We start from the raw sequence: 22,986 nt of genomic DNA, 5'->3' as shown, positions 1-22,986 counted from the left end.
GATTTGGCTAAGAAACAATCACTAATATTATTAATACTAAATGGAGTTGTGTTAAACCTGGCTCAGTCATGCAGTCATATCCAACTCTTTGAGACTCCATGGACTGTAGCCCACCAGGCTCCTCTGTCTATGGGATTTCCAGGCAAGAATACTGGAATGGGTTGCCATTTCCTACTCCAGGGGGATCTCCTCAACCCAGGGATTGAACCCACGACTCCTGCATCTCCTGCATTTGTAAGTGGATTCTTCACCACTGTGCTACCTGAGAAGCGCATTAATCCTAGGTATTATGGAGAATCCCAGGGAAGGGGGAGCTTGGTGGGCTTCTGTCTTTGGGGTCGCACAGAGTTGGACACGACTGAAGTGACTCAGCAGCAGCAGCAGCAGCAGCATTATGGAGCTCAGTGGAGAAATAACTATAGAAGGAATGAAGGGATGGAGCAAAAGCAAAACCAATACCCAGATGTGGATGTGACTGGTGATAGAGGCAAGGTCCGATGCTGTAAAGAGCAATATTGCATAGGAACCTGGAATGTTAGGTCCATGAATCAAGGCAAATTGGAAGTGGTCAAACAGGAGATGGCAAGAGTGAACATAGACATTCTAGGAATCAGTGAATTAAAATGGACTGGAATGGGTGAATTTAACTCAGATGACCATTATATCTACTACTATGGGCAGGAATCCCTTAGAAGAAATGGAGTAGCCATCATGGTCAACAAAAGAGTCCGAAATGCGGTACTTGGATGCAATCTTAAAAACGACAGAATGATTTCTGTTCGTTTCCAAGCCAAACCATTCAATATTACAGTAATCCAGGCCTATGCCCCAACCAGTAACGCTGAAGAAGCCGAAGTTGAACGGTTCTATGAAGACCTACAAGACCTTTTAGAACTAACACCCAGAAAAGATGTCCTTTTCATTATAGGGGACTGGAATGCAAAAGTAGGAAGTCAAGAAACACCTGGAGTAACAGGCAAATTTGGCCTTGGAGCACGGAATGAAGCAGGGCAAAGGCTAATAGAGTTTTGTCAAGAGAATACACTGGTCATAGCAAACAACCTCTTCCAACAACACAAGAGAAGACTCTACACATGGACATCACCAGATGGTCAACACCGAAATCAGATTGATTATATTCTTTGCAGCCAAAGATGGAGAAGCTCTATACAGTTAGCAAAAACAAGACCAGGAGCTGACTGTGGCTCAGATCATGAACTCCTTATTGCCAAATTCAGACTGAAATTGAAGAAAGTAGAGAAAACCACTAGACCATTCAGATACGAGCTCAATCAAATCCCTTATGATTATAGAGTGGAAGTGAGAAATAGATTTAAGGGACTAGATCTGATAGATAGAGTGCCTGATGAACCCTGGACGGAGGTTCGTGACATTGTACAGGAGACAGGGACCAAGACCATCCCCATGGAAAAGAAATGCAAAAAAGCAAAATGGCTGTCTGGGGAGGCCTTACAAATAGCTGTGAAAAGAAGAGAAGCGAAAAGCAAAGGAGGAAAGGAAAGATATAAGCATCTGAATGCAGAGTTCCAAAGAATAGCTAGGAGTGATAAGAAAGAAATATCTTATGCAGCGATCAATGCAAAGAAATAGAGGAAATCAACAGAATAGGAAAAACAAGAGATCTCTTCAAGAAAATTAGAGATTCCAAGGGAACATTTCATGCAAAGATGGGCTCGATAAAGGACAGAAATGGTATGGACCTAACAGAAGCAGAAGATATTAAGAAGAGGTGGCAAGAATACACAGAAGAACTGTACAAAAAAAGATCTTTACAACCAAGATAGTCATGATAACGTGATCACTGACCTAGAGCCAGACATCTTGGAATGTGAAGTCAAGTGAGTCTTAAAAAGCATCACTACGAACAAAGCTAGTGGAGGTGATGGAATTCCAGTTGAGCTATTTCAAGTCTTGAAAGATGATGCTGTGAAAGTGTTGCACTCAACATGCCAGCAAATTTGGAAAATTCAGCAGTGGCCACAGGACTGGAAAGGTCAGTCTTCATTCCATTCCCAAAGAAAGGCAATTCCAAAGAATGCTCAAACTACCGCACAATTTGCACTCATCTCACACGCTAGTAAAGTCATGCTCAAAATTCTCCAAGCCAGGCTTCAGCAATATGTGAACCGTGAACTCCCAGATGTTCAAGCAGGTTTTAGAAAAGGCAGAGGGACCAGAGATCAAATTGCCAACATCGGCTGGATCATGGAGAAAGCAAGAGAGTTCCAGAAAAATATCTATTTCTGCTTCATTGACTGATGCCAAAGCCTTTGACTTTGTGGATCACAATAAACTGTGGAAAATTCTGAAAGAGATGGGCATACCAGACCACCTGACCTGCCTCTTGAGAAACCTGTATGCATGTCAGGAAGAAACAGTCAGAACTGTACATGGAACAACAGACTGGTTCCAAATAGGAAAAGGAGTATGTCAAGGCTGTATATTGTCACCCTGCTTATTTAACTTCTATGCAGAGTACATCATGAGGAACGCTGGGCTGGAAGAAGCACAAGCTGGAATCAAGATTGCTGGGAGAAATATCAATAACCTCAGATATGCAGATGACACCACCCTTATGGCAGAAAGTGAAGAGGAACTCAAAAGCCTCTTGATGAAAGTGAAAGAGGAGAGTGAAAAGGTTGGCTTGAAGCTCAGCATTCAGAAAATGAAGATCATGGCATCTGGTCCCATCACTTCATGGGAAATAGATGGAAAAACAGTGGAGACAGTGTCAGACTTTATTTTTTTGGGCTCCAAAATCACTGCAGATGCTGATTGCAGCCATGAAATTAAAAGACGCTTACTCCTTGGAAGGAAAGTTATGACCAACTTAGATAGTATATTAAAAAGCAGAGACATTACTTTGCCAACAAAGGTCCGTCTAGTCAAGGTTATGGTTTTTCCCATGGTCTTGTATGGATGTGAGAGTTGGACTGTGAAGAAAGCTGATTGCTGAAGAATTGATGCTTTTTAACTGTGGTGCCGGAGAAGACTCTTGAGAGTCCCTTGGACTGCGAGGAGAGCCAACCAGTCCTTTCTAAAGGAGATCAATCCTGGGTGTTCATTGGAAGGACTGATGCTAAAGCTGAAACTGCAATACTTTGGCCACCTCATGCAACAAGTTGATTCACTGGAAAAGACTCTGATGCTGGGAAAGGTTGGGGGCGGGAGGAGAAGGGGACGACAGAGAATGAGATGGCTGGATGGCATCACCGACTCTATGGACATGAGTTTGAGTGAACTCCGGGAGTTGGTGATGGACAGGGAGGCCTGACGTGCTGTGATTCATGGGGTCGCAAAGAGTCGGACACGACTGAGCGACTGAACTGATCTAGCTAAAATACCAATAGCTAATCCTAATAGCTTGGATTAATTGATTAGGTAGTCAAAAGGCTTCAGTTATCACAGAAATTCATGTTGAACATAAAATGGGCATTACTCATTCTTAGCATGTGAAGAACTTAATTCATTACAATAAATTAAGCATATTTATTATCTATACAGATGAATATAAAGATCCAAATTATATTACTGTTTAAACAACTATTTCTTTACCATTCCTGAATAATGAGTATAGATAGCAGATTGTTAGCAAACACCTAGTGCTGTGTTTTACTTGAGATACTGGGAGACTATGACTTATTCTAAAACTATCATGAGTACAGTGACAATATATATGAAGTATGCAATCCACTACAAATGCTGATATATTCTCAAAGAAGCTTAATTTTCCAATTATGTACAATTCATTATATCCTGGTAGTTTCTACTTTTTTGTTTCACAAATTGTTAAATTATTGAAAAAATTCTCAGCTAAATTGACCTATTATATATAAATTTAACAATGTCAGAGTTCCTATTATGAGCTATCTAGTTAACTTTTGCAGGAATAAGCAGCAGAAAGAAGTCTGGGAATTTTTTCTGTTCTTTTCCACCATTTACACACATCCACCCCCCATACACACACAAATATAAGTATACAGAGGACATGCATAAAGAAACACAGAACATACACAAACATGGAGAACATGAACCAACACACACACCAACACACATACTCAAGCCATCTGGAAAGAATCAAAACAACAACAAAGAAAAAAACACTTCTGCTATGAAATTCAAGGAAGAGACTTTTAAACCTAACAGACTCTATAGGACAACTCAAAGATATACACAAAGATATATTTAAAAGCTACCAAACAAGACAAAACACTGAGCGAAGCCATCTCCACTAAGGATCTCTTCTGGCTTCTGAAACTCTGCAGGGTGTTTTGCAGAGGCCCTGACTCCTGGAGTCTACAGTCTAACCAACCACACCCTCACTCTGCTCCCACGCTGCAGTGACCCCCCAAGACTGTGACAAAGCTATGTCATCTTTAATCCAGGTGGCCTGGTACCTGCACAAGAAGACAGCAACTAAGACCTCTGTCACCCTCCTGATTTCTCCAATCCAAAAGGACTCTTTCATCTCAGATACCAGGGAACACAAGTTTTATCTGTCCAGTATATAATATAACCTCCTTAAAATCTAAACCCTGACTCACACTGCTTTTGCATCTCACATAGTGTTTAGCCCAAGATTTTTTTTGTCGAATAAAAACAGTATCCAGGGATTTGGAGACTGCTCTCGCTGAATCTGGATAACTCAGTTCATCTCCCAGCACCCTGAGATGATAACGCCATACCACACTTCTCAATGTGTCATGTGGACAGGGTCTGATGAACAACCCTTTACTGAGAAAGAGGAGCAAATAAGCTGATTTTATATTTTTAATCTTCCCATTTGACCAGCAGTGGTACTAAAGCAGAAGTTTGTATTCAGAAACACATCTTGCAGTACTGAAACTGCTAAAATTTGGAGGAGAGAAGATATTATAACACTTCAAGATGGGAAGTGGATATACTTACTTTGCTCTCAACAGATCCTGATCTTTAAGGGCCGAACCTTGAAGGTAGATAACTCTTTGTGACCACATTGGAATCTGGAGGATCCTTCGGACCTGCACATCCATTTCAGTAGGACACAAAATCACCACATAATAATCCTATTCAAAACAAAGTGGGCAAGGGGATAGAAACAATAATACTTCATTTTATACTAGATAGGTAAATAGAATATCTATGAACATCTTGAAATATGATAAAATGAGATATGATAAAATATGAACATCATGAAATATGATAAAATATGAACATCATAAAATATCTATGAACATCATGAAATATGATAAAATATGATAAAAGAGAAATAAATCAAAGTTTGCATTTAGAACCTGGGCATATGTTAAATAACATGAGACGGTAATAAACATAACAGACAAACATACAAAACCTCATAAATCATCATGTTCATCCTAACTTTATTCAATTTACTTAGTACCAAGAAGAGAAGATAAATCAGTACATACACTCAGCACACACTTCAGCCTATGAAAATTTCAATTTTGACTTTAGGGTGTGAAAGTGTTAGTCACTCAGTCGTGACTAATGTCACGACTAACGTCAGGACTGACGTCACAACTGACGTCACTCAGTCACTAACATCGCTCGGTCACTCAGTCACTCCAACTCTTTGACGCCATGCCAGGCTCCTCTGCCCTCTGCCCATGGAATTCTCCAGGCAAGAATGCTGAAGCGAGTTGCCATTCCCTTCTCTGGAGGATCTTCCTGACCCAGGGATCGAACCCAAGTCTCCTGCATTGCAGGCAGGTTTTTTACAGTCTGAGCCACCAGGGAACCTCCTTAGGATTTCAGATTGATTCTAAAAGATAAACTGCATACCAGCCAGAAGTGCTAAGGATCAACTCAAACTTCAGTCTTGTAGCTTTTAAAATGAAAAGCTGTGGTGATGGTTTATGTCATTTGGTAACACTATTACGTTGATAAAATTGAAAATATTCTGATGAATATCTGAATGGAAAAGGATTCACACAAATATTGGTAATACTGACAAAGTAAATTAAATTTAAAAGTTTGTGATCAAAATATTTCAAAACAATGGTTGTTTGGAGAAAATGCAAAACTATTCTCAGTGATAAAATGGTATAAAACAATTTATCTATAAGAATTCAAATTCTCTGGCAAACGTCCACCATTTTATCACTCTGTATCTAGTGGGAATTTTTGGAGTTTAAGATTTCTCCATATTGATATTAGACAAAATTAATTACTAGGAATCAAATTTTGGGTGGATTAAATTTTCTCCCAGATAGATTTTCTTTGTGGGTTATAATAAGCACCTGAAATTATTTAATATGAGTAATTAAAAAAAAACACTAAATATGGAGTTACTCCAAAAACGCAAAATAATGTATGTAAAAACAAAAGAATATATTATACAAGTTTCACTGATAAGTTAGATTTTTTAATCCAAAAAAGCAGTATGTTAAAAGTTCTCTAAATTATTTAATTAGAGATAATTAGAAGTACTCAGTACTGTCTTTACTTCAGGATTATCCAATGTCTTAACAGAAGTTTATTGGGGAAATACAGAAAATTCAAGTAGTTCTCTGCTGTCTGGACTAGACTAAGTGCATTAAACAGCAAAGGAGGTGACCTAAGTCTACACTGGCCCAGAACCATGGTAAGTGGAAGTGTCTGCATAGACAGAAGAGATTTTTCTGAATTCATGATCTCAATTACATCAAATTTTGGTCATTTATTGCTACTATAAATAAGACCAAGTTTTACTCCAGGAAACAAACGGAAGAATGGAATTTTCAGACTTCTAAATTTCCATCAGTAACACTTGATAAAATTCTGAAAATTCAAGTGAGCATATGATATTGAGATGATTCTTTTATTGTTTTATTGTATTTTATGTTGTTTCACTGTTTCATAAAAATATCCTTTATTCACTACCAAAAGGAGAAAAAAGCAATCATTTTAATTCAGAGAAAACCTTTCTTTGTAGCAGTAATATAATTCCATCTGTCTTTCGTTATAGATACAGAAGGAAACTTAACATACTGTGTATTCCTCCAGCATTTTTATCTATGTTCCAGGTTATATTTGTAGTTCTTCATTTTCTCTAAATTTGAGCATATAAATAAAAAACCTCCAGAACACAGGCTGTACTATCAATAATTGATTTTGCCAATGCTAGTAGGTATAATCCGTTTAAAGTTACCTGGAGTCTTGGATGTGCATAGAATTCATTTAAAAAGTCCATGAGTAAATCAATCTTCAGTGAGCTGACACACAGAACAACGTGCTTTTCAGTCTGAGCTCTGTGTCGACTATAGTTTCCACCTGACTTTTGTCTCTCCATCCACAAATAGGCCAGCTGTTCAAACTGTAATGCATTTTCCACATGTGAATGAAAAGAACTGGACATGAAAATAAAAATCAGTGCAATTCATCTATTGTCTACTGGGTACAACTCAATTTCTTAGATGAAACTCTTGGATATTGAAATGATCAGTGTTCCCTTCAACAAGACTCTTCACAGGATGATTGCAGAATCCCTCCCAGGGCCTTCATGTCTCTCAGGAAACAATAATGAGATTTTCCTATTGTATCATAACAGGGCACTAAGAGGCCTGCACTTCTGCTTTCTGTCCAGTAGACTATGCAGCCATATATGTCATGCACCTGGTTAAAGAGAAAGGTCTCACATTTTTCTCTCACATTCTTCTGTCAACTTCAGCCCACGTCGCCTGCAAGGGGAGATAACCTTACCACACACACAAGGCCATGTTCCAGTTATAGTGCATGCAACCGTGCTCAGTCGTGTCTGACTCTTTGCAAACCCCATGGACTGTAGCCTGCCAGGCTTCTCTGTCCACGGGATTTTCCAGGCAAGAATACTGGAGTGAGTTGCCCATCATCTTCTCCAGGGGATCATCCAGACTCAGGGACTGAACTCATGTCTCCTGCATTGGCAGGCAGATTCTTTACCACTGAGCCACCAAGGAAGTAGCTGTTATTAAAGGGATGCTGAGGGTATGGGGGAGGGTGTCATTGAGGATGACGTGCATGATTGGATAGGAGTGGAAAGATCATTCTTGCATCTATGGAAAGGATATTTCAAAAACTTTGTCAAATGACTGTAAAATAGAATATACATTTTGATTTCTGTTGGCCACATCCTGTTTATGACCTGCCCACCCATGGACAGCCAGAATTCATTATAAGAAAAAGTTGAAGATTGCCCCATGTGTCTTCAGTCTCATTTATATCTCTGTGCCTTTGCTTCTTTATCTATTCTCCAAAATGCTACATGTTAGCTATGTATCATCTTCAGATTTTGTTTTAGTTGAGCAACATAGTCAATCCATTTTCACTCATGACAACATATGGCTTTTAGTTGTAGCTTCAAGAATCAAAAGAAATCAATGTTTCATAAATTTATTTTCTTGTACAAACATGCTATAATTAAAAACTATACTATCCTACAATCCGATAATTAATGTAAATACTCTATATGTAAAAGAAAGCATCTTGAAAAAACTGAAATGAAATGTGAGCTACCAATTGAGACCAGAAGGGAAAAAAACTCATGTTTCTAATATAATTTAAAAAGGCATTTTGGAGACAATTTTAATAATTGATTAGATGGTATAAGAGCATGTGTTAATACAGTTAATAAGTCATCCTGCATTTTTTGATTAAATGTGGAAGATTTGATTTCATAAGACTTTGCACGTTTCTATACAATTTAACATGGGGGTGTTTACCTGGATAGGGAGAACCACAAGAGCAACACAGATCATGGCAACCACAAAAAGCTTGGACGACCACGTTTCTGGAGTGACATCCCCAAAGCCCACGGTAGAAAATGTCACGATGCAGAAATAAAGGGAGTCGAAAAGATTCAGCTTCTTTCCTATCCGTTCCAGATGTTGGATTCCACAGATGCTAAAAAAACAAAGGTGCATTACAGTTAAAACTTTCAAATCAGCCACATTATTTCTCATCATTCTCTGAAAGCCAAAGCACACTTCATAAAGCCACTTGGTAACTGGGATTGTATATGGTTGAATACTTTTCTTTGAGAAAATATTTTTAAGTATTTTCTTACATCAAAGAGAAATAGTCTAATTTTATTTGTAGTCAAAATTTACAGCCCCAAATCACAAAGCATATTTGAATAGTATATAAAATGAATAGACAGAATTTCATGGGTGACTTACACAAACATTTTGAATGCATGTAAAGGAAACAGAGACACCAGAATCCACTAGATCTACTACCCATCAAAATAGCAATAGTCAATAGTTTTCTTTTTAAACAGAGTGACATTTTTCAGTTATTTATGTGTGGTATAGATATATGAGTATATATTTCAGTCATCCCTCCATATCCCCAGGTGTTGGTTCCAGGGGTTCCCCCACCCCGAGGGGACACAAGAGATATAATGACATAGTCATTCTAGTCACTCATATGACATAGTATTTGCATATAACCTATGCACATCCTCATGTATACTTTAAATCATCTCTCAGTTCAGTTCAGTTCAGTTCAGTTCAGTCACTCAGTCGTGTCCGACTTTCCGCGACCCCATGAATCACAGCACGCCAGGCCTCCCTGTCCATCACCAACTCCCGGAGTTCACTCAAACTCATGTCCACAGAGTCGGTGATGCCATCCAGCCATCTCATTCTCGGTTGTCCCCTTCTCCTCCCGCCCCCAACCTTTCCCAGCATCAGAGTCTTTTCCAGTGAGTCAACTTGTTGCATGAGGTGGCCAAAATATTGCAGTTTCAGCTTTAGCATCAGTCCTTCCAATGAACACCCAGGATCCATCTCCCTTAGAATGGACTGGTTGGATCTCCTTGCGGTACAAGGGACTCTCAAGAGTCTTCTCCAACACCACAGTTCAAAAGCGTCATTACTTATAATACCTAATACCATACAAATCCTATAAAATTCGTTGTAAATAAGTTGCAAACTCTATGCAAATAGTTGCAAGTATGCAGCAAATTCAACTTTTGGTTTTTGGAATGTCCCAGAAATTTCTTCCCTAATATCTTCAATCTGTGATTGGTTGAATCCACAAATGTGGGAACTTGGAATACAGAGGGACCACTGTATACAAGAAAGGCTTGAGGAGTTAACATTGCAAGGTGACTCTCAAAAGGAGTCTTTAGGTACACCGATTATCTGTACGAAACTGTTGGTGGTATGAAAGTAAGGGAGAAGCTAGAAATGTTACAAGGTTTTCCCAAAGTAGAATCGCTAAAATAGCATTAGAAATAGTACTGCTACTAACTAAAAAAAAAAAAAAAGGAGGCTATGAAACATGCATATATGTGCAATGCTGGAGAAATGAGACTTGCAACATAAAAAAATCACCAATAAAATTAGAAGGAATCTAGTACTGATGCATGTTAAAATATGATAAGACACAGAAAGATGCTGAGTGAAAGAAGTCACATGTAAAAGACTATATACTGTATAATTCTGTTTTCATGAAATGTTCAGAAAAGACACAGAAAGCATATTAATGGTTGCTTGGAAGTAATGGTGGGAATAAGATGATGAAAATGTTCTAAAACTAGACTTGTGGTGATGACTGTAGAAATTTGTAGATATATTAACATGGTTGTATTCTACACTTAACATGAATGAATTTCATGGCATGTAAATTATACCTCTCTGAAGCTGTCAAAGGAAATCACTGTGTACTTCTAAATTTTCCTTCCAACTTCCATGCAGATGAAGCACAGATGGCTTGATTAGGATGACCAAGAAGTGCTATTCAAGGTTTAAAGTACAGAAACTCCTTGTCCAGCCTTTTAAGACATCTTTACTTTTCCAATAGATTATACTCAGCACATGAGCCAGAGTGGCCTATGACAACATGGGTCAGGCCATGTTATTTCTCTCCTTAAACCCCTGGAACAGGGAATCTATTCCATGTAAGACTAAACTCTAATGACCTTTGTGATCTAATGATATTTGTCTCTAGCTTATTCCTCCATCTGACCCCTCCCTATGCCTTACAGACTAGGTTTCTAGTTTTCTCTAGTTTTCTAGTGGTTTCACTAGTTTCCTCCCTGTGGTTTGCTCTGCATTTACACTGGCATTCTCGATTTCTGACCAACATGACAGGCATCACCCAGATTCAGGGTTTTGTCATGGACGACTCTCTCTGGCTGGAACATATTGCCCAGGTATTTCATGGATATTTCCTCACATCCTTCAAGTCTTTACTTCTAACTTGACCATCATATATACTCCTTGTCTTTCCTACTGTGCTTAATTAAAAAAAAATAGTTTTAGTCATTTGTTGGGTTTGATGCCAATTGTCCATAAACCTCTGTAAGAATGCAGTCTATTAGAACAGAGTTATGTTCCAAGAGCATAATGATGATCACTAATAATTCCTGAATGAATGAGAGTTTGAATGTAAAATATATTTCTTTCTGTTGCCTACATTTAAATGACCAAGCTCTTTAGGTATAATCTAAGTACAACTCACTAAAGAAAAGAAAAAGCACACAAACGTACTCATCTGACCATTGCCTTAATGGTGGAAGTTAATATAACTTAGGGGCAAGCCTAAATACTTCTTTCTCAAAAGAATCAAATGACTTTCCCACCACCTTTTGAAATATTCAAGTTCTTATAAACGAGTAAATTGGGTTTTATTCTTCTCAGTAATTTACTCTTGCAACTCCAGCATTTGTTCAGTTAATACTGCTTAACATGATAAATACAAAATTCTGGAAATTTGAAGTGCACTGACTTATTGAAACCCATTCTGTTTGGGCAATATGCAAGCAAATTGCATAATTAAAAATTACTGAAATAAATTGGCTATATTTCATTATTTCTAATCAAAAGCTTTTCCTGAAAACCCATTCATATCACAGTGAACTTTGCACGCATTAATACTAAGTCAATTCAATCAAGTTACTCATATAACCATCATCATAATAAAAGTATCCAGCTTATCTTTTATAGAAGAAACAAATTACTCTCAAATATTAGAGAGAGATTTGCCTACAAGACACTGTAATCGTAACTTCTTTGTTGGAATTCATTTTCACATTAAGTTCTGAAAATAGTTATTTCCCTTATGTTCTGTAGTGTTTATGTAAAGAATCACATTACTGGAAGGGTAGAAACAGTTTAGAAGGGAATTTTGCAGAATTTGCACTAATATCAATTTCAGAATTAGGATCTGCATACTATTTAAGCAAAATGTCTTTCAAATCTCTTCTAGAATTATCAAAATTAGATTTAAAAAGTATTTTGAAATTATTTGTTGCACATTTTTATTTTACAAAAGTAAATACTAATACATGGGGAAGTTTAACAAAAAGGCGGGGGTGGGGGGAGCAGAGACAGTCTAATCACATTATATGGACACAGCATCACTGTCTGATACTAGCTGTAGGGCACCAATATGCAACATGTGGAGAATGTTAAGAGTATCTGACAACTTATTACATACTATTTTGGTTATAGGCAATAGAACTAAGAATGTTTTAAAGAAATATGAAGACATAATACTATTCTATTACTTCTCTTATATTACTCTACAAACAAAAATATTTTTATATTCACATAGATTACCTATATAAACAATAATTCAACTACTTTTGTTGAGGGAATGTAAAAGAGAACCTTCAGGACAGGTAGATACATAGACAGTTTACTGTTACATTTTTATATAATTCTTGAAGTTAAGACAGTTTTTAAGCGTTGAAATACCCTTTTATTGCATTATGCATAAAAATTAATATTTCACTTATATGTTAGCTCTTTTTCCTAGCACTGTGAATACTACAATGTGCTGCTGCTGCTGCTGCTGAGTCGCTTCAGTCGTGTCCGACTCTGTGTGACCCCATAGACGGCAGCCCACCAGGCTTCCCCATCCCTGGCATTCTCCAGGCAAGAACACTGGAGTGGGTTGCCATTTCCTTCTCCAATGCATGAAAGTGAAAAGTGAAAGTGAAGTCGCTCAGCCGTGTCCGACTCATAGTGATCCCATGGACTGCAGCTTACCAGGCTCCTCTGTCCATGGTTTTTCCAGGCAAGAGTACTGGAGTCGGGTGCCATTGCCTTCTCCAACAATATGCTACATAAAGATTTGAAGCTATTCGGTGATTATAATCCATTTTCACACAGAGAGTTATCTTATTTCATTCACAGATGTCTTTCGAGCCATTATTAAATGAAAACAGCCTCTTCTCCCTGATCATAATTGATGAATTTCACTTAATTATTAGTTTTCATCTGTACCCAGAAGTGATTTTAATGATGGTCACAGATTTTGTGATAAAGTAAATCCAAGAATGTGCTCAAATACAGCACATGCATAATCGAAATATCCTATTTTGTCTTCTTATAAAAGATATACATCTTTTCCATTAGTCAAAGCCTGAGTTAAACTACTTAAATTATATCGTGAATTGAAAATAGAAGTAGGATAATCATGCTGCTGCTAAGTCACTTCAGTCGTGTCTGACTCTGTGTGACCCCATAGACGGAAGCCCACCAGGCTCCCCTGTCCCTGTGATTCTCAAGGCAAGAACACTGGAGTGGGTTGCCATTTCCTTCTCCAAGGATAATCATAGCTGGTGGTTAATAGTAAACATTTTTTTACCTTCAAATTTTCTAGTGATCAAATTTAATGTTTTATGACTGGGCCAAAATATTTAAGACAAAAAAGCTCACTTAAATGCTTGATTTCAGTGATTATCTAACTCTAACCAAATTTTTATTATCCCATGCATGCATGCTAAGTCTCTTCAGTCATGTTGAAGTGGGTTGCCATGCTTTCTTCCAGGGGAATCATCCTGACCCAGGGATGGAACCCAGTTCTCCTGTATTGGCAGTAGGGTCCTTTACCACTAGGACAACCTGAAAAGCCCTGACGAAAAATTTGAAATTAAATAAATTGCTCCAATTTAAGATTTAAAAATAAACCTATATCACATCATGTTCTATTTGCCTTTTTGTTTAGTTAATATGCATACAAGTTACTCAGATTCATTTGTACTGAGTGACTGAAATGGAAAGTTTCAAATGAATATAATTTTCTTATAATTTCTCTACTAAAAAACACCTATCAATTTTTAAAACCAGTAAGTTCTATAACATCTTACTAAAATATTTCATAATAGAAAAAAGGTGACCTATATCGTAAAAGTAAGTCATGTTCATTCATAAAGATATATTTATCGATGGTTTACTAGTGCCAGGTATGTGCTGTATGTTAGACATGCAGATCCATGACACCTTAGTCTACACAAAAAATGTTTCTAAAATCTAAAATGAATGGTTTGACCTTAACTTTATAACCATATTACTATTGGCAATGCTATCATAAAGTAATAATCAAACATTTATTCATAACTTGATCAATACTTGATCTGATAGAGTGCCTGATGAACTAAGGACTGAGGTTCATGACATTGTAAAGGAGACAGGGATCAAGACCATCCCCAAGAAAAAGAAATGTAAAAAAGCAAAATGGCTGTCTAAGGAGGCCTTACAAATAGCTGTGAAAAGAAGGGAAGTGAAAAGCAAAGGAGAAAAGGAAAGATATACCCATTTGAATGCAGAGTTCCAAAGAACAGCAAGGAGAGATAAGAAAGCCATCCTCAGTGATCAATGCAAAGAAATAGAGGAAAACAACAGAATGGGACAGACTAGAGATCTCTTCAAGAAAATTAGAGATACCAAGGGAACATTTCATGCAAAGATGGGCTCAATAAAGTCAGAAATGGTATGGACCTAACAGAAGCAGAAGATATTAAGAAGAGGTGGTAAGAATACACAAAAGAACTGTACAAAAAAGATCTTCAAGACCCAGATAATCATGATGGTGTGATCACTCACCTAGAGCCACGCATCCTGGAAAGTGAAGTCAAATGGGCCTTAGGAAGCATCACTACAAACAAAACTAGTGGAGGTGATGAAATTCCAGTTGAGCTATTTCAAATCCTAAAAGATGATGCTGTGAAAGTGCTGCACTCAATATGCCAGCAAATTTGGAAAACCCAGTAGTGACCACAGGACTGGAAAAGGTCAGTTTTCATTCCAATCCAAAGAAAGGCAACACCAAAGAATGCTCAAACTACCACACAATTGCACTCATCTCACACGCTAGTAAAGTCATGCTCAAAATTCTCCAAGCCAGGCTCCAGCAATACATGAACTGTGAACTTCCAGATGTTCAAGCTGGAATTACTAAAGGCAGAGGAACCAGAGATCAAATTGCCAACATCCGCTGGATCATTGAAAAAGCAAGAGAGTTTCAGAAAAACATCTATTTCTGCTTCATTGACTATGCCAAAGCCTTTGACTGTGTGGATCTCAACAAACTGTGGAAAATTCTGAAAGAGATAGGAATACCAGACCATGTATGCAGGTCAGGAAGCAACAGTTAGAACTGTACATGGAACAACAGACTGGTTCCAAACAGGAAAAGGAGTACGTCAAGGCTGTATATTGTCACCCTCCTTATTTAACTTATAGACAGAGTACATCATGAGAAATGCTGGGCTGAATGAAACACAAGTTGGAATCAACATTGCCAGAAGAAATATCAATAACCTCAGATATGCAGATGACACCACCCTTACGGCAGAAAGTGAAGAACTGAAGAGCCTCTTGATGAAAGTGAAAGTGGAGAGTGAAAAAGTTGGCTTGAAGCTCAACATTCAGAAAACTAAGGGACTGGCATCCAGTCCCTTCATGTCATGGTCAATAGATGGGGAAACAGTTGAAACAGTGGCTGACTTTATTTTCCTGGGCTCCAAAATCACTGCAGATGGTGATTGCAGCCATGAAATTAAAAGACACTCCTTGGAAGGAAAGTTATCACTAATCTAGACAGTATATTGAAAAGCAGAGACATTACTTTGTCAACAAAGTCCGTCTAGTCAAGGCTATGGTTTTTCCCATGGTCATGTATGGATGTGAGAGTTGGACTATAAAGAAAGCTGCGTGCCGTAGAATTGTTGCTTTTGAGCTGTGGTGTTGGAGAAGACTCTTGAGAGTCCCTTGGACAGTAAGGAAATCCAACCAGTCCATTCTAAAGGAAATCAGTCCTGAATATTCATTCGAAGGACTGATGTTGAAGCTGAAATTCCAATACTTTGGCCACCTGATTCAAAGAGCTGACCCATTTGAAAAGACCCTGATGGTGGGAAAGATTGAGGGCAGGAGGAGAAGGGGACAACAGAGGATGAGATGGTTGGATGGCAACATCGACTACTCCGGAAGCTGGTGATGGACAGGGAGGCCTGACATGCTGCAGTTCATGGGGCTGCAAAGAGACGGACACGACTGAGTGACTGAATTGAACTGACTAAGGAAAACTACTTAGGCTTTTTAAACTTCATACTCCTCTAGTGAAAAGCAAATGTAATAATATCAACTTATTCCTTTGGTTATTCTGAGAATTAAGTGAGCTAATGTTCTGTGAAATGCCTAACACATAACCTTCAATAAATTCATAAGTAATTCTGTTATTTATATGACAGCCCGAGGATAAAAGAAAAAGAAGCACAAAAAATTCTCAAATATAAGAATCCAGTAAATCCACAAAGGTGTTAAAAAGCCTTCTCCACTTGTGAGAAGTGCAAATGTACTACTAATAAGAGTCAAGGAAGGTGGAGAAAGTGAAAACTGCCTGCCTGTTCTCTTTACTGTGGATGTGCTAACAGAGTTGTTAGCGGCAGAAAGCCACTTATGGATTAATGAGTAGCTGTAACCTTGTCCAGTCTTTCCTCCACCCTGTAACTCTTACCTGGGAAGGGAAGTAAAATCGTGGGGAAACACAGAGGGCTCCAAAAAGAAGAGTTAGGCAAGTTGCAAGGTAAACCTATAATCTTTATTTAGAAAGATAGCCAGGCCGATATCAGTTGACCTTTGGAGGGTTCACTGTCGTCATTTACAGAAACTGACAACTAATTCTTGGCAATGCAGAAAGGGGAAAAAAAAAAGATTAAGCTTTATTTATAGGTCAATCTGTCAATATCAGGCTAGCAACTTGTTTTAAAAAAGCACTACTTATCACTGAGATTGCTTAAATAAAAGAACTCCTATTGTAATTATATAAAGACTGTATAATGTATATTATATATGTGTCTATTTATAAAATTCATTGACTTAGGTAACTACTAAGTATATCATTATAGGGCAATATTTTAAGATTTAAATATTAAAATCATAATATTTTGAAAAATACAATTTTTTCTTTTTATATATTTTACATATTAACTCAAGTTCACTGCTATCATTTAAATAGACATTTAATTTTATACAACTTACTAATTTTCTATCTCATGAAGATTAACTATACCCAGTTTTAGAAACTCAATTCATTTTGAGAAGCAAATATTCTTGCCATACACATATTTATGTGCTTCTCATAATTTTGGCCAATACTCACAATACTGAGCTTAAACTGGAATTTCAAAAATCATTCACATAGCTATTTCTGCCTTAATGCAATTTAGTTTTGCATGACTATTGATTTGTGACACTATTTTCAAGATCACTGTCACACACACACAAAAAACTTTTGAGGAATTTTATAGTATGGACTCTGACAAGTTTTGTTTTTTAAACCAAGTGGACATGCATCTAAATTATACAGAGTAGAGCAGCAGCAGCAGCAGCAGAGCACAAAATGCCAACTAATCAAATATGTCTTAAATACCAACTCAGAACTTGATTACTACCTTCCCCAGTGGTTCAGTGGTAAAGAATCTGCCAGCAATGCAGGAGATGTGGGTTCAACCCCCGGGTCGAGAAGATCCCCTGGAGAAGGAAATAGCAACCCAGTCCAGTATTCTTGGCTGGGAAATCCCATGGACAGAGAAGCTATCAGGCTACATACACTCTATGGGGTTGCAGAAGAGTTTGACAGCACTTAGCAACTAAACAACAAAAACAACATACACGAGAAACAGAAAAGCCCTTGAGATTTCATATCATTCAGGACTTCCAAAATCAATAAGGATAAAGACAGACTGCATGACTAGAACCATATGAAAACCAAACAAAACATTCATGAACAATACAGTGTTTTGTTTGGTTTTCAACCAATATTTGTTTATTTTCAATACGATTTATAGAATAAAGGCAACATATAATGAAGGCATAAGAAAAGAAATAGTAGGGAAAATTCTGCAGGAGGAGAGGAATATAAACTTTTATTTTTGGATATATTGAATGTATCACTCCTGTAAGATATTATGTCCAATGTATTACAATAACTTATGTTATTGACATAGGCCTATAATAAGTCATACCTATACTCCTTGGGTAAACCTTACTTGATGGTAATTTTTGTGCAGTTCTAATATTTTCAATTCCAAAAAACAGTAATATGCAATTATTACAAGGCAAATAATAAAGACATGCATGAGAAATTAGCATCATTCTACTCTTTTCTATCCTTGAGGTAGTAATATTTAGTATTTGCCCTTTTGCTTGTTTGATAATTTGTTTTGCTGTTGTCCTTAATGTAAATACACTGTGACTGGAGTTTGGCAATTCATTACTATAGGATTTTTATATCTATCTTTTTAAAGTTCTCTTAGGCTACACTCTTGTATCTCAACACACGTTCCTTGAAAAGCCAAGTTGGCAGTAGATGTGAACCAGACACAGGGGTCTGCAGTCAAATATATTTGGTAACTCTGAATTAAATATATTTTATTTAGTAAAGGATTTTTCAGGTTCCTTTAATGAGTTAATGTTGATTGCAAATCTCTGAGAATAGATTAAACCAAATATATCAGATAAATTTCTTGCTTTTGATACAGCATCTCAAAGTATTAGGGTTTTATGAACTAAAATGTGAGAACATCAACTAATAGTTTGTGCTCTGAGTATTTTAGAATAAATGCTTAGCTTAATAATTAAATGATGTGGATAACTTTGTACCTTTGTCCATCTCCTGAATTATATCACCCTGGACTTACTGTTCCTTGAAGAAATGTAACAATGAAACTATCAGTTCCTGGAGATTTTTTACTTTTCCTTTTTTTCCCCTATCTTTCTAATTGAGATCAAAAGATGTAATTTTAAAATGCAACATTTTAAAAGTGTTCCATATCTACCCTTAATCTCAATTTAATATTACTTAAAAATCCATGAAAGTGAAAGTGAAAGTCTCTCCATCATGTACGACTCTTTGCGACTCCCTGGACTATACAGTCCATGGAATTCTCCAGGCCAGAATACTGGCGTGCCTAGCCTTTCCCTTCTCCAGAGCCTCTTCCAAATGCAGGGATTGAACCCAGGTCTGCCACATCACAGGCAGATTCTTTACCATCTGAGCAACTAGGGAAGCCCTTCTTAAAATCCATAAATATGTACTTTAGAAGGATCCACCATTCCTTCCACAGATTCATGAGAACCAACATGCATCACATATAATGCTTTGATCTTTACTGACTTCCTGCTACTGCTAAGTCGCTTTAGTCATGTCCGACTCTGTAACACTCCTTCGATGGCAGCCCACCAGGCTCCCCCATCTCTGGGATTCTCCAGGCAAGAACACTGGAGTGGGTTGCCATTTCCTTCTCCAATGCATGAAAGTGAAAAGTGAAAGGGAAGTCATTCAGTCATGTCCGACTCTTAGCAACCTCATGGACTGCAGCCCACCAGACTCCTCTGCCCATGGGATTTTCCAGGCAAGAATACTGGAGTGGGGTGCCATTGCCTTCTACAGCAACCAAACCGAGCACTGGATATACAAAGAAGAGCCCTCTCTTCCTGCTCACAAAGAAGTTAAAGGAATAAGACAAAGTTTTTCATAAACACTGTAATTACTTAAACGTGGATCACCAAATTAAGCATGTCATATGAAAAGGAAGATTCCAAATTTTATCTCATTAAAGATTATAAATTCTACTTTTTTGTTAACTGAAATACTGTTAAATTTTACTCAGGATAATTATAAAGAAACTATTTACACGTTTATGCAAAAATCATATTTATATCAATTTAAAAAGGATTAGGCTACATTTTACACTAAACATACAAAGCCATAATGCCAAACATTTAATTTCTAATTACCCTTAGGAAAAAAACTGACTAATGTAAACTCTATTTCTTAAGTTTCACTTTCACCAAATATTCCTCCATTTAGAAAAGCTAACATCTTAATTTACATGATTTAAAGTATACTTTTTTTTCTCTTTCACTCACCTAATGAAAGAAGGATTACCAGCCTACAAGTCAGAAACTATGTAAGGCTGTACGCTACACCAACCATAATGGAATGACAAATGCTCTTTCTTACATTAAATACTTCAATTAAAGATTCCACATTGTCCACTATCTGTCTTATAGAATATATTTCTTTTAATGAATTTACATTAAATTTCCATTTATTACATTTTCTCTTCTTTCATCATTAATGACCAAAACAGAATAAAAGCATTAGCTCAACAGTCTTTGTAAATTACTCATAGGCTCATAAGCCTATGGGCCATTTTATCAGTACATATATGTGTGTGTATATATTATATACATATGTCCTCTGGAAAAGGCTATGGCAACCCACTCCAGGAATCTTGCCTGGAAAATTCCATAGACAGAGGAGTCTGGCAGGCTATAGTCCACAGGGTAGCAAAGACTAGGACATGATTGAAGCAACTGAGCACACACACATGCACATATATACATGTAGGGTTTTTTAAAATCATGTAGTATTTTGTTCTATGTTTCTCAGGTTATATGCTGAGCATGTATTCATATTCATCCATAATTATTTATTAAAAATGGGTACCGTGTGTCAATGTAAAATGTATTTTCTATCATAAATAATTAACAAAGGAAACAAGGAAACAAGGCAGTGGGATAAGAAAGATGATAAACAGGTTGAACTAGGTGAAAACAAAGAGATGACATCATTATGGCTTATAGTTATAGGTAATAAATGACATAGTATAGAGAAGAATCCTATAAAATCAGAATGATGTTTTCTTGAAAATCTCATTTTGGGAGACTTCAAAATTCAGAGATTAAACTCTTACTGGAAAAAATGGGGAAATGTATCCCCAGCAGGAAGCTATTAAAACTATGTTCATATTTTTGAAACAAAATAGCATGAATAAGAGAGCAAATAAAGACAGCATCTTAATCATCTTATATTCTTATTAACTTAGTGAAAGCATTTTTAATTTATTACTCTTTGCTTTCTGGAAAGCTCTCAGTGTTTTTCTCTCCTGAAGCTTCAATAAAGTGCTTGTAATTTTATTTCCACTGTATTGTAGATCATATGCATGTGAGAAGTGTTTACATTTATTCATTCTCTTATTCAGTGAGTGCAAACTCCGGAAGATAGTGAGGGACAGGGAGCCTGGCATGCTGCAGTCCATGGAGTTGAGAAAAGTCAGACACAACTGGGCAACTGAATGCCAACAACGCTCAAAGATTTAGGCACAGTACCAGGTATTGGGGGAGAAAATGGTATAGAAAAACTTGCAAGAATACTTCCTTGATGGGAGTTTCAGTGCAGTGGAAGAGATAGAAAGTGATGACTAATATCAGTTCAGTCGCTCAGTCGTGTCCGACTCTCCGCGACCCCATGAATCACAGCACGCCAGGCCTCCCTGTCCATCACCAACTCCCGGAGTTCATATAAGTATATATAAATAACACAGGAGACCCTCTAGTGCTAAGATTTCCTATAACAATGGAATTCAACCTAATCAGGTGAGCCAAGTTCAATGAAAAAGTGATGTTTACATTAACACAAAAAGGTGAGTCTGACTTTGGTCTGCAGAGAAGGCAGAGAATTTTAGGAAGCGGGGTCCAGTCTGATAGACGAAGCAGCAGGGGCAAAAGCATGACTTCTGAGCAAAGATCAAGGATGTGAAATAAAAAAATAAAGCTGGGGGAAATCCCGCTGGTGCAGGAAATTGAGAACATAATAAGAAGTTCCGTATTTAGCCCACAGCACATGGGAAATCTTTAACAAGCATTAAGCAAGTGGTGACACAATTGTATTTTTATTTCCCAACGATCACTGTGGTAGTCATGAGATTAACAGTTTGGAGTGGAAACAGGTAACCCATCCGTAAGGCTGTTCCCATAAGGAGGTCGTAACACTTTAGATGAGTGAGGTGATGACTGAGAGGAACAGAAACAGGAAGAACTGCAGGATATTTAGGAGGTAAAATCTATGGGATTTTAAAAAATCAGGTACTGTGTGACATGAGAAAAGGAGGTGTTAAGCATGACTCCACTGAATGATCTAAAAAATGGACAGTGGCTGCTATTTCAGAGTTATGGCCAATTTAGGGGAAGAAACAGCATAAATTTGCTTTTAGGCATATTTAGTTTGAGGAATCTAAGAAAAATAGCATAAAAACAGCCAACTACAAAATGTATAACTATGTAATTAAAACCCATAGAAACTGACCTAAGACAATTTGTCTGGTCATAGTTACTAAGTTCTTCCTGGTGCATGTTTGTAACCTCCCATGAAAAGAGGAGAAGGTGGGGTGTCAGACAGACTGCCTAACAACCCTGCTGCCAATCATGATATAGCAAGGGCAAGTCGCAGACTAAATTTTGCCACACAAAACACTCACTAATCCCTGTTCTACAAGATCCAAGAGATCTGTTCTCTTGTCTTTCTGTGCATAGTAACAAATACACTGAAAGACAGACTCATAACAAGAAAAAGCTGAAAATGTACAAAGGGCAATTTCTGCTCATGGTCTTGTGGGATCAGATGACAAATGCTCAAAGGATAAACAAGTTTGAAACGGTCTCCAGACCTAAGGCACTACTTCCCTAAAGGATTAGGCTGCTATATTCAACAAATTCTTGCAGACCAGTTATGCAGAGGCAGAAATAACCAAATAATACCTTCTTGCCAACTGCATGGCTAGAAAAAATTTTAATTCCTTTTATGCTAATTTGTAAATATAATTTGATAATCATCAGATATTGATGATTGAAACTGGTGATACCTGATAATGGGTCCCTGATGAGACTTCTTCACAGACTTAATAGCCATCCTTAGATTTTTACT

At 37.3% G+C, this 22,986-nt stretch overlaps 1 protein-coding gene across 6 annotated transcripts in view; it reads right to left on the bottom strand.

The window, feature by feature from the left end:
* The window catches only part of KCNT2 (potassium sodium-activated channel subfamily T member 2), a 448,004-nt gene that overhangs the window by 222,714 nt on the left and 202,304 nt on the right, over positions 1-22,986 (bottom strand). For all 6 annotated transcript variants that reach the window (XM_088845012.1, XM_088845009.1, XM_088845010.1 and 3 more), the window contains 3 exons: positions 8,700-8,880; positions 7,151-7,315; positions 4,930-5,066 (listed from right to left, as the gene is read on the bottom strand). In XM_088845012.1, the coding sequence (XP_088701138.1) occupies positions 4,930-5,066; positions 7,151-7,315; positions 8,700-8,880 (483 nt within the window). The remainder of the gene's footprint in view (positions 1-4,929; positions 5,067-7,150; positions 7,316-8,699; positions 8,881-22,986) is intronic.

This window comes from Moschus berezovskii, chromosome 17 (genome assembly GCF_049115385.1).
Source record: "Moschus berezovskii isolate FMDL1 chromosome 17, NW_MosBer_1.0, whole genome shotgun sequence".
NCBI lineage: Eukaryota > Metazoa > Chordata > Mammalia > Artiodactyla > Moschidae > Moschus > Moschus berezovskii.
The sequence above is the reverse complement of the archived record's forward strand: the minus strand, read 5'-3'. Positions and strand labels throughout refer to the sequence as shown.